Raw genomic sequence first — 12,957 nt, 5'->3', positions numbered from 1 at the left:
TGTATCCATCGTTAAAAGTTACAGTTTAAAATACATTTTGTAGTAGTACTGATTATTATTAGATTTTTCTTTAAAACTTTGATTATCTGAAAGATTTCAGATTTATAACAAAGAAATATTGAAGTATTCTTTTTTTAAGGATGCTTAACCAATTGTAATTTTCACTAGATAGAGAGTTTGGCAAGTTTTCAATTTTATATTCAGTTTTTTAGACTTATTTTTTTGTGATATTTTTATACCCTGTGAATTTTTAATAATTTGTTTAAAAAATGAAAATAAAACCATTTGGAATTTTCTGGTAAAAAAAATTGTATATGTCCTTATGTATTGATGAAAACATGATATTGATATGTAAATTGCTTATACCTAACTTCATAAGTTGCTTTTATGCTGATATTCTGTTACCTTAAAGCACTATTCTACACAAATATTTTTGGGAAATTTAAGAAATGGTTCTTAGTTCCATTGATACTAGCATTTTTTTCTTCTATTAATGGTCTCTTTCTTGTGCTACTCTTTTTTTATGTTCATCTTACTTTTCATATACCTAAATGGCAAAATTCTGCAACCTCTAGTATACAAGGGTTATTTATTTAATTAACTACTTCTTGAGTAATAAAAATAAAATACAGTAGGGCCTCCCTTAAGTGAGATGACCAGCTGGCATGGCCGAGTTGGGACACAAGAAAAGTGTCCTGGCCTTTCATCTGGCTGTTGTGGGTTTGAATCCTGCTAAGGCATTGCATCTTTTCAGTATGCTACAAATCATTCATTAAATAATTAGCCTCGGGTACAAAAAGTCTGAAGTACAGTAAATCTAAAAAAAAAATTAATGCCGTTTACTCCTTGTACCAATTTTATTATAGCCTATTATTGAAGACTATTCATTATATGTAATTACTACTGTGCAGTAACTAGTATTGCATATTTACAGCTCATGGTAGTAAAGCAGAACGATAAATTCTCTTCAGTTTCTGTTATCTACTATCTGTGTAAAGATTGGTCTTTATTTTGTGAGTGTGTCTGCTGTATTGTAATACAGTGTAGTAGCTGCAGTATCTACTTGTATGTACTGTATTGTGGTTAGTGTTATAATGGCTAGTTGTAGCATAGATATTACTAATGCAAAATGTAAGTGGTTGGTAGTGTCAATGGATAAAAAATTAAAAGATTAAATGCCAGAGAATCAATTAAAAAAATTGCTTATGAGTTTTTTTGTCAGAGAAACAACCATCAGCGATTGAAAACGGAACAAAAAAGAAGTTGAAGAATGCTGTTCAAAAGTGCCCAAAAAGTTTTTAAATGAATCACCTTGCTGAAGAATCCTATCCAGGATACTTTAGATGTTGAAGTTTCTTTGTGATTCAGGCAAAGAGAACTTTGGGGTACTAGTATCTGGCCCTATTTTGCAAGAAAAGATTATTTAACTATTCAACAAAAAATTGAATGGTCCAGATACATTTTCTGCTATTAAAGGCTGGGTGGAGAAATTTAGAAATCATTACGGCATAAGACAATTATCTGTATCAGGGGAAAATTATCGGCAGATACTGCCAATGCTGCTAATTTTATCGAAACATTTTTTGCTCTTGTTCAGTTAGAAAATCTGTGACCAGAAAAAGTATATAACGCAGATGAGATAGGATTGAATTTTATAAAGCTGCTATCAAAAACAGTAGCATCATGGAAGAAGCTTCTGCACCCGGCTTTAAAATTAGTAAAGAGCGAATAACTGTTTTTGTCTGCAGTAACGCTAGTGGTAACAACAAAGTACCTCTCTTCTTGTGATTTGGCAAAGCTAGTGACTGTTGATCTTATTATAATAAATACAGTAAAATAAAATAATGTTATCATTTTTAATTTGTGGGTTATTCTGCTCCTAATTCGATATTAATATGGTTTGTTGCCGGAATTCAAATACGAAACTTAAGGTCTCTCTGTTAACTGCGGATTCTATTATCCGAGCCGACAACACCCTCAATTACCTCAGTTAAGAGAGGTCTTACTGTAGATAAAAAATGTTTACTGTACATAAAAGTTACATTCATACTTATATTATTTCTTGATATAGTCTGCTCAAATTTAAGCACTTGTATTGTGACAGCTTGTGTGCTCCCTCTTCAAAGAATGGCACTGTTTAAGTATTCATACATTTGTTGACTCCAACCATGAGTTCATTATTGCTCTTGAAAAGTTGAATAGCCATCCAAATCTTCAATTATGTGGACAGATGAAAATCAGATGGTGCCAATCAAGCAGGACTGAAAGGGGATGATAAAAAATCTGCCACTTAAACTTGTTTAGTACTAACAGCCTTGTTCAGTTAGTACACCCTTAGTGCTAGCAGTGGTGTAAGGCCCCTTGCATTGTTATAAAAAAAATGATCCTCTTCAATACCATCCCTTTCTGTCTATTCTAAGTAATTGTTTTCCTAAGTTTTGCCTATATATCACAATAAACATTTGTAGTTGTCATATCCAGCTTCATAAATTATGCTAACAAGATTCCTTTGCAGTTTCAAAACATGATAACTATCTTTTTTTTTGTTTGAATGGTTTGTTTTAAGTGTTGGGTTTGTTAGTCAAGTGTATGTGTGCATCCTTTGTTTGGACTGTCTTTTTGCCACAGCACTTGCCAGGCTTAGATGTCCTTCCCTCAGCTAAAGCCTCCGGCTTCTTCGAGTGATGCTTTTTGCATCACAAATACTGACCCAGTCGTATTTTTCAATGTATTTTGCCATCAATACTGGACTTGTGTTCGTGCTGTCGGTCACCTACTAATATCGGTATCACCATGCTTTGCATACAATTTCAATTTTAAATTTAACTTTGTACCTTTACACTTAAGACTGCAGGTTGCCCTATCCTAAACAGTGTCCATAGGCTTAAATAAGAGACCCCCAAAGGAGCCCCTTATCTCTAGCCTATGTGACTGTCTATAACCTAATCTTCAGTTCTATTGATCAGCAGGTCCCTTGCATGCTTATATGTCGGTCACTCATCTGACCAATTGTTGTGTTTGACTGGCTTTCACAGTCACATGAAGCATTGGCTTATTCTCAAAAAGTCTCTGATCTTACATGAATGATACTCTATAATGATTTTTTTTTAGACAAAAGCAGCCGTAGCTGCTTGTCACACTCAATCACTTAATGCATATTGTCGCTTTTGCATTTCCTGGCCCGGAAAACTACTTTAAATTGGTCTTTAGTTTGTCAGTGGAATGTGTTGTATTCTGAGCCCTCATTACATTTACAAACCCGTGTTCACCCAGATCTGTGGGGACAGACATCGTAAATGATCAAACAAGGTTAAAGCAACTTTGCAACTATGTTTTTACAGGATATTGTTTGATCTCATTGTTTTTAATCTTATTCTCGGTTCTGTTTCACTGTCATTAACCAGTATTCTTATTTCCTTTGGATTCTGTTTGATGATAACAATGTGGAGACATTTCTTTCTGGCCTCAAGCTTGCGCATTACTTCACCTTTAAAGACCTTAGAATTAACACAGTCAGGTCTATCAGTTAGTATTATCTTTTCCTTTGCAACCTGTGAGGCCAAACAGTGAAATGGGCTGAACCCATTCACCCATTCCAGCTTTTTACCTATATGTCCGCTCTTTTCCTTGACATTTTTTATGTTGCCTACAAATTCTTCAATTTCAACACATTGAACATTTCGACCAATTCTTCCATTCCTTCATTGGAAATCAGTTCAGTTGAAGCCATCTGTGTTTCTCATTTCCTTAACCCAGTCTCAGACCTCAAGTTTCTTCGCTTTCAGGTGTTTCGGCAACACCTGTTTTAAGTGGCTTGTAGAAGGACCAAAGGGCTCCTAAAAGAGCCAGGCACCCGAGTCAGAACCAGTATCTTTGGCCTCCTTATCATGTCTAGTTTCCTTTAAGGGAAATTGTTTCTTTCTGAATCAATCTTGTTTGTGACGCAATTTCAACTGTCTGCCAGATTCACTGATTCAAAATTACACTTTAATTGATAATCTTCATTACCTCCTTTCCATTAACTTGTTTTTGAACAATAATTGCTTTTCGAAGCAACTTTTTCTTTGGGGAGATTTCACCTCCACTCAAACTACCATTCATTTCTTTAGATGTTATATTTTTAAAGAGAAACCCAGAATATGATTAACAATTTTTTATCAAGATTAGAACTTGTAAAATTACAAACAGCTTCAGAGTTACCAGTATTAATGCTTCAGTCATGTTTGCCAGTTTTGTTGGCCCACGCTTTTGCTCCACAAAATTATGGAAAATGTGCGCAGAACCACACCAACCATCGTAAATAAGTAATTATGCATTGGCAGGTCACCTGGACATCACAGATCCGATAATCTATTACATTATCTTAGGTAGCCTATTACCTAAGGTCAAATTATACGTTACAGAACTGAAGGAAATTGCCCTATCTGCCTTTGAGAGATGAGGCAACTAGCACCGTAATACCCAGAAAATTTATATCGTATATACACTTCCATTGAAAGACTATCGCCCAAAGTAGCACTGATGAACCCGTCATGTGCCGGGTCCACCACCTGAGCACAAATACCGGCCACTACCACACTCATAACAGCACCTGCTCCAACTAGGTTACAGATGCAAACTGTGGTTGGGGGGAGCAGGATGCCATGACACTGCCGGCTACAAATGGCCAACATACCTGGCCAAGGCCTTTATGGTGGATGTACCCTTTGTATTTTACAGTTCTGATACAACACTACTACTCAAACAGTACTAAACAGCAAATTGTGTGCAGTTTCAGTCGACTTTCATCTGTTGTATTATAGTAACACCATGTCAATATCTGCCACTTGGGGCCCACTTCTTTGCCAGCGTGTGCCCCCTGTTCACACAGACGAGCATGCCGGGTTCATTTCACAACTGTGGAAATCAGTTGTTAGGGTCTGTTTTGTCAATTTTTTTGTTTAGCAGGTGGATAAGGGCTGTCATTCAGTATTCTAGTAGTTCTTTGATCCAAATACTGACAAGCTGTTGATGAAGAGTGATCTTTTGCTGGTCTTCGTGCCTGTTTCCAGATCTCTATAAAGGTCTCTCCCACCACTTTGTTCTTTAATTCTTCATCTCTCTCAGTGCTTGGTAGACTTTTTTTGTTGTGGGAAGGTTGATGTTTTCCAGTGGTGTTGTTATTGGGGTGCTGGTATTGAAGTTTAGGAGTTCCATCGGTTCTTCAAAATTTAGGAGGAGTTTGTTGAAATACTTGGCTAGGATTTCTGCATTGTCTTTATTTCTATGGGCCAGATTATAGTTTTCACTCCTCATTAGTAGTGTTGGGATTTGTATTTTTGTAATTGTTTTTTGAAGGTTATGTGGTAATCTCTTGGCTGCATTTTATTAAATTCTGTTTTTTTTTTTTATATTTCAGTGTTTTCATGGTGTTGTCTTCTTATTTTCCTTAAGGTTCAGGTGGTTTCTTTTCTCTGTTCTACTAAATTTTATGAGGATGTTTCTGATTTGGCATAATAGCCAGGCTTGATATCTTATCTACTGTTTCCTTACATTTGTTGTTCCACCATTGATGCTTTTTATGGGGTTTAATTGGGGGCCAATTTTTCTGCAATTTTTTTAAGATTGTTGACTAAGTCTTTGAGTTTATCCATGATTGTTATTTTTCAGTTACTTTTTAGACATTTTCATTCTTGATTAGTTGGATAGAAATATTTTTCTTTTAGTTTTTGGGGCTTTGTTTTGTTGCTTCCTTTGGGGATTGAATTTAATTTTAATTTTGACTAAGTAGTGATCTGAATCTATGTTTACTCGGAGGAGGACTTTCACTGTAGATCTCTTTGGTGTTTGCTCATAGAGATATGATCTAGTTGCCATTCTTCTTTAGTCAGGGTGTTTCCAGATTTTGAATTTTTGAGGTTTCCTCTTGAAAAATGTGGATTTTGAGATTAGATTGTGGTTTCTGCACAGTTTGATAAGTCTCTGTCCATTTTCATTTGTTCTCTTTTGGGTGGTCCATCTTCCGGTGATGTGTGGTATCTTCTTTCTCTGCCTAGTTGACCGTTGAATTCTCTGATTAGTTGTTAACATAATTTTTGGAGATGTTATTTATGGTCTGGTCGTGTAGGTCCCAGATCTTTTCTGTTTCTTAATGGTTTTTTGGAGATTTGCTTTTGTGGGAACATGTGTGTTTATTATGGTGTAGATTTTATTAGATGCTTTTAGGGTGAGTGTTGTGACTTGGGGACAAGTCATAATGTGACTTGTCCCATTGTGTTTGGGACATTGTGTTTGGATGTGTTTGGGGATTGTGACTTGAATTCTTGTTCAGAGTTTATTATTTTAAGGTGGACCAAAATGCATGTTCCAAATTATGGGACACTATTCATCGCTCTTCCCAGGTATACCTTTGCAGACCTTATATCCTTGATATAACATGGCATCCTGTTTAGTATTTTTTATTTACTGCAGTCTCATGATGACAATTTTGTGTTGATCCATTAGTTCGGTTATTATTTTTAGTTTACTAGTCTGCATGAGTGAGTTTGCATTGTGTGTGAAAAAGTAGGCGATTTGCTTTGTTTTGATTTTGGATTTTGTACTGTTCCTGTTTGTGTGTGTGTGGTGTTAGGGCGTTCCAATGCTTCTAATCGTACATTATCTTCTAAGTGGTAACCCACTGTATCCAAGTACTGCCTTCTCTGAATTCTGGTATTGCTTGGTTCAGCTGCAACCTTTCATGGTTGACTGTCAAGGAGTCACCTGTGGTGAGACTAGGTCTCAAGTTACAACTCTAGTTGTGATCTGGTGAGTTGATAGTGGGGTATGATTTGATGTTAGATGAAGTTGTAAAGTTTGTTGTATCCTACTTGTTCTGGATATATTCTGGCTTACCTCATGGAGGCTCAGTCTGACTGTTTTGATCTGTTATTGTTTTATAATAATGTGATTTATATATATATATATAGTGTTCAACTTAAAAGAGGCCCTATCAGTCAATAGTTTATACTAAATGCATATTTTTTTGAAATGCTTATATTAGTGTGTGAGATGGGTAAAATAATATGGATGTTGTCAGTACAACTGATATGGAGTGGGAAGGTCTGTTTATTGCCTGCATGTTTGAGTAATGCCAGTCTGTCTAGCATTGGCTTTTGAACAAGGTTGCATAATTGTTTGTTAAAATGCGGTTAATTGTTGAAGAGTGTTTTGTATTCATGATGGAAACTTATTTAGAAACGAAATCTCATGTTGTGAGTTGATGAAAGTTTAGTGAGAAATTTAAAAAGGAAGGACCAATGGAAAATGTTATTCAGAAGTTAGTTAAAAAATTTGTAAAACAGGTTCTGTGTTCTCCAGAAACCCAACTTAGTTAAGGTTTTATTGATGCAGTGATGCAGGTACAGTAATGCCGGCCTCCGTGGTACGAATGGTAATGTCTTGGCCTTTCATCCAGAGGTCCCAGGTTAGAATCCATAAATCTTTGCTGAGACTAAGCCAGGAAAAAGAACATTTCACTAGGTTCAGCCCATACAGCAGTGAGGAGAATGGTGAAATTATCTGTATCAAATGCAGGTTTTCCATGAGCTAACTAATGCTGTTTGCTAAAAGGGTTTGCCTTTGTCAATGATTCAAAAACAACATTAGAGACAACATTGGCATTTTAGATCAAGTTTTTTTCACAGATGAAGTGTAGTTTCACCTTGTGTACTACTGAACTGAACTATTCTTTTTAGTTAGAATTTTTCTGAAAATCTACAAATTTTCTTTCAAACCCCCCTACATCCAGAAAAAGTAGACTTAAGGTGTATGGTTCCAAGGTGATGAATAGTAGGACCCTTGTTTTTTAAAAACTGCAGATGCTGCAGTCTACCAAGAAATTATCCAACAGTTGATAGACTTACTGCAAGAGGATGAGCAGTCAGCTGGTTGAAACAGGACATTGCCACTTGCTGTTCAACTTAATCTACTATTGAGATGCTACAGGATTTTTTTTGGTGGAAGAACCATTTATAAAGGATTGTGGCCAACAACATCCCCTGATCTGACTAGTTCAGACTTCTTTCTTTTGGGTTACTTAAAAGAAATTGTTTATAGGAGCAATTAACACAACCTACAGGAATTGGAAGACAAACATTACAATGCCATATGTTAGTAGACAGGTTACAGCTAACAAGACTAGCCAGGAAGATGGTCAAAAATATTGGTAAGTAAATGGACATCATTTTCAACACCTTCTGTAGATTATTATGCAAGTGTTTTACAATAAAACTATTATTTATAGACTAAAAACTAAGTGATGAAGTCTCTTTTAAGTTGAACACTTTGTATAATAAAACATTAATATTAAACCATAAAATAGCTAGTATTTATTTATAATGTCGAATTACTTAATAAGGTTATAGAATATGTTATCAATTAATATCCTCCTGAACTTGAGTGCTTAGTGTATTTATTAAGGATTGCAAAATTTTTAATTTAAATGCAAGAAATTGAAATAGGAGTAAAGACTGATGACCACTGATAAAAATTTCCCTAAGTATTTGTGGTCTAAATAAGTAATTCATGAACATCCATGTAACAACTGAGTAATGCGATGGAGTTTTTTTGAATACTCTATTATGTTATACTATATAGCTTTGAAAATTTTGGAGAAATGACTTAAATTTTATAAATTTAATTTTAACATCATATATCAAATGTATTATTTCAACTTTACAAAGAATTTCAGTGCAAGATAATTAAGAGAAACTTGTATTTAATCTGTTTTGTTATTCGACTAATAGTAAGTTCACTGATGACTATATGAAATGAAAACATTGACTTGTAGATGTTTAAAACATGGTGTAATTTATTATTTATATTTCAAGAGATCACTGCAGATCTGTTTAAAAGAACATATCTCTAAAAGAGTTTTGCTTAACCATCTTTTACTTTCAATAGTTTTTATTTTTGTGTATTTAAGAGGTACGTGCATATCATAATTACAGTGGTCAAATCCTTTATAATATGCATTTTATCTGCTGAAACATTCTTCTCGCTGTTTTATTCAATTTGTTTTTATTGGTCAGTTATAGCTATCGATATTGATCCAGTAAAGATTGAGCTTGCAAAAAATAATGCTGCTGTGTATGGTGTTGCTGATCGCATAGAATTTATTATTGGCGATTTCTTGAAACTTGCACCGACTTTGAGTGCTGATGTAGTATTTTTATCACCACCATGGGGTGGTCCAGATTATACTTCACAGTCTAGTTATTCATTGGATGCCATTTTGCCACCGTTAGGAGGGAAAGAACTTTTCAATGTTGCTGCTAATATTACTGATAATATTGCTTTTTTTTTACCTAGGAATACCAATACTGATGAGGTAAGATGAAGTAATTTTAGAATTAAGTAGAATAATAATTTTAATAATATTTTTATGCCATTAATGCACTAGTATCCATCCATATGAACATCAGTAATAACATTGGGACTTGAACGTTAAATCATGGTGACTTTTCAGATTGTCACATGATGTGTTAGTATTTGGTAGTTCATTGGCGTTAATAATAGAATTAAAGTTTAGTATTCATTGTTTGTAACAAAAATAAACTTGTCTTTGAAATAAACCACTTGATGGAAATAGTTGAATTTTATTCCATGCTATATTTCTTGTTTTCCCACAATATTTATTGTTAGTTTTAATTTATTTGAAGGAAGTGTATAGGGAATTCAAGAAAACCTAGAGTATCAATTTTTGGCTTTTTTCCCTGTTGTGCAAATGCAACTTTCCATTACATTTGTTTAGAATTATTTAAAAAAATAATTTTAGAAGAGACTACTGTTGAGTATTTAAAAATAAAATTTGATGTTTAGTTTCATAATAGAGTCAATCTATATATATATAAAATGTTAAGTTTGTTTGTGTACGCTTCAAAAACTCAAAAATGTTCTGCAACGATTGAGCTCAAATTTTAGCACGATATATAACCCGCATCAAAGATTGTTTTCATCTATTTTTAATAAATCTATCTATCTATTTTTAATTTGTACAGTTTTTTAATAAATAAGAGGCTAATAAATCAGATGGAAATGTAAACAAAGGAAAACCAATCAGATCAATGCAAGATGGCCGCTGTCAAACACAACGACCAATCACAAAGAGCCCGAATGGCCGTTGCCAATGTAAACAAAATCACAAATGATTAAGTAACAAATTTCTTTGAATTATATTTAACAGCTAAAACATCTGAATTTTATTTTTAAAAAAACACACCAAAACAAAAAGAAAAGCCACCAAGAAGGATGACTTACAGTAAATAAATTAAAACACCCAACTTTCTTATAGCCCAGATAGACTTAAGATTATGCAAACAAAAAAAGTCGAAATAACAAAATACACAGAAAATAATATCCCTACATAATGACCAAAAAATCCTTTGTTAGGTTAAATATTCACTTTTGTCTGAGTTTACAGAAGGCATTTACAACGAAGCACTGATAAATATTGAAGACAAGTGCTTAGCTAATGCAAATAAAGTTCTTAGTCAATTGGGAATGCCTGCACCCACCCGAGCTGCGATTGCTTCATTTGATGTGGATTTACGCCGTGAACAGAGTTACAACATTGGTGATCTTCAATCATATGTCCAATCAAACATTCCCAAATTAACGCGTGAACAGAAAGGCATTTATGATCGCATAATGCAAATGATAAATGATGGAGTTGTGTCTTGGATGCGTCAGGAGGAACTGTAAAAACATTCCCCACTAGATTGATTCTAGGAACGGTTCGATCAAAAAATGACATAGCCTTAGCTCTTGCTTCATCTGGAATAGCTGTGACATTGCTACCAGGTGGAAGGACTGCGCATTCAGCTCTGAAGTTGCCATTAAACATGCAAATCATCGAGACTCCCTAAGTGCAATATTTTCAAAGCATCCTGTATGGGAAAAGTATTACAAAAATGTAAACTCATTGTTTGGGATGAATGCACGATGGCACATAAAAAATCGCTTAAAGTTCTTGATCGATCGTTACGAGATTTGCGTGGAAATGTTCAACCATTTGGGAATGCTTTGATATTGCTCGCAGGAGATTTTAGGCAAACATTGCCTGTAATTTCTCGATCGACACCAGCAGACGAAATAAATGCTTGCCTGAAATATTCAACACTGTGGCGACACGTACGTACATTGCAGTTGACTACAAATATGCATGTCCAGTTGCAGAATGATCCATCAGCTGAGGTATTCTCATGACAGTTACTGGACATTGGAAACGGACAGCTGCCAGTCGACGAGACGTCTAGACGAATATCATTTCCTGATAATTTTTGTAATTTAGTAACATCGAAAGAAGAACTGATCAAAAAAGTATTTCCTGATATTCAAATTAATCATAGAAATCACGATTAGCTCAGTGGACGAGCTATCCTTGCCACAAAGAATAAAGATGTCTATCAACTTAATAATGTTATTCAATCCAGCATTCAAAGTGAGGAAATTACATATAAGTTGATAGGCACCGTTGTGGAAGCAGATGAAGTAGTTAATTATCCAACAGAATTTTTAAACTCACTTGATCTGCCAGGGATGCCACCACACATATTAAAATTGAAAATAGGTGTGCTAATTATCCTGTTGCGGAATATTAATCAGCCAAAACTCTGCAGCAGCATGTGACTTGCAGTTAAGAAATTGATGAATAATGTAGTGGAAGCAACGATTTTAGCAAAGGTGAAGATGTCCTCATTCCTCGAATACCCATGATCCCGACCGATACACCATTTCAATTTAAAAGATTGCAATTCCCAATTCGATTGGCAGTTGCAATCACAATTAATAAAGCTCAAGGTCAATCTTTAGAATTGTGTGGTTTAGATTTAGATGCGGATTGCTTCTCACATGGACAACTGTATGTGCGTGTTCCCAAGTCGGCAAACCAGATAGCCTTTATATCTACGCAGACAGTGGAAAAACAAAAAATATTGTATATCCACAAGTATTGCAAAATTAAACTTCTATGAAACATTTGCTTTGTTTTGTTTCTCATTTCTCATCCATGCAACCACAATGTGCCACGTGCTGTACCAGTGTGGTACAGCACGTGGCAATAAATATTATTTTGGCTGTAAGATACGTTTTTCTCTTATTAACCGTATTTTTTAAACTATTTTATATTATAGTGCAAGGCACAGGTGTGTCCATAATTTTAATTAACGATAGCTTAGAAAAGGTTGGTTATGAAGAAAAAATATTCAGCTAAAATTGAAGGTTTCTGTAAGAAAGGAGTTTACTTTTGAAAAATTCACAACCTTAACTTGTAAAGGTTAGTCTTGCTATGTTAATCTTTTAAATCACTTCATGAAAATGTAGAATAGTGAACAGAGTCCATAAAACTCTTGAACTCTAAGAGTTCTTGTTCGCAAAACTGTAACCACTTAATATCCATGTGTTTTAGCCTGCTTCTAAGTAGAGAGATCTAATATCATTTAGTTAATGAATTAGATTAATACAATGTAACATTTATGTAATGTAATGCATACTTTCTCAGTGGTAGTTAAATTACCTTATTTAGCTTAAGAACCATTCTTGATTTTTTATTACTGTTTAGTTGAACATAGTATTTGTTGACAATTTGTATTTGTCAATTTTAAGTTTATAAACTTTTATAATTGTATAAACTTCAATAGTATAGATTGGAAAGAAGCGTGAAAGTGAAATCTGTGAGTTTAACAAAAAGTAAACTAAAATGAAAAATTAGAAATTTGAGTATGGAAGTCCTTGGAAATCTAAAGAAAACACCTAAATCTACATTGTATTATTATTTATTTATTATGAAATATTTGACTTCTCTTTTTTTTTAGCTAATACGAGTAGCAGGATCTGGAAGTGAAGTGGAGATTGAACAGGATTTTCTTGATAGAAAACTAATTTCTTTAACTGCTTATTTTGGTGAATTAATAAGGTATGTCAAATAAAGGTAATACA

The 12,957-nt window shown here is 34.2% G+C and overlaps 1 protein-coding gene across 1 annotated transcript in view; it reads left to right on the top strand.

The window, feature by feature from the left end:
• The window catches only part of Tgs1 (Trimethylguanosine synthase 1), a 57,585-nt gene that overhangs the window by 43,242 nt on the left and 1,386 nt on the right, over positions 1 to 12,957 (top strand). The window contains exons 9-10 of the mRNA XM_075369973.1: positions 9,051 to 9,349; positions 12,834 to 12,934. Of these exons, the coding sequence (XP_075226088.1) occupies positions 9,051 to 9,349; positions 12,834 to 12,934 (400 nt within the window). The remainder of the gene's footprint in view (positions 1 to 9,050; positions 9,350 to 12,833; positions 12,935 to 12,957) is intronic.

This window comes from Lycorma delicatula, chromosome 6 (genome assembly GCF_047948215.1).
Source record: "Lycorma delicatula isolate Av1 chromosome 6, ASM4794821v1, whole genome shotgun sequence".
Lineage (NCBI taxonomy): Eukaryota > Metazoa > Arthropoda > Insecta > Hemiptera > Fulgoridae > Lycorma > Lycorma delicatula.
This window is presented reverse-complemented; position numbering and strand designations above follow the sequence as displayed.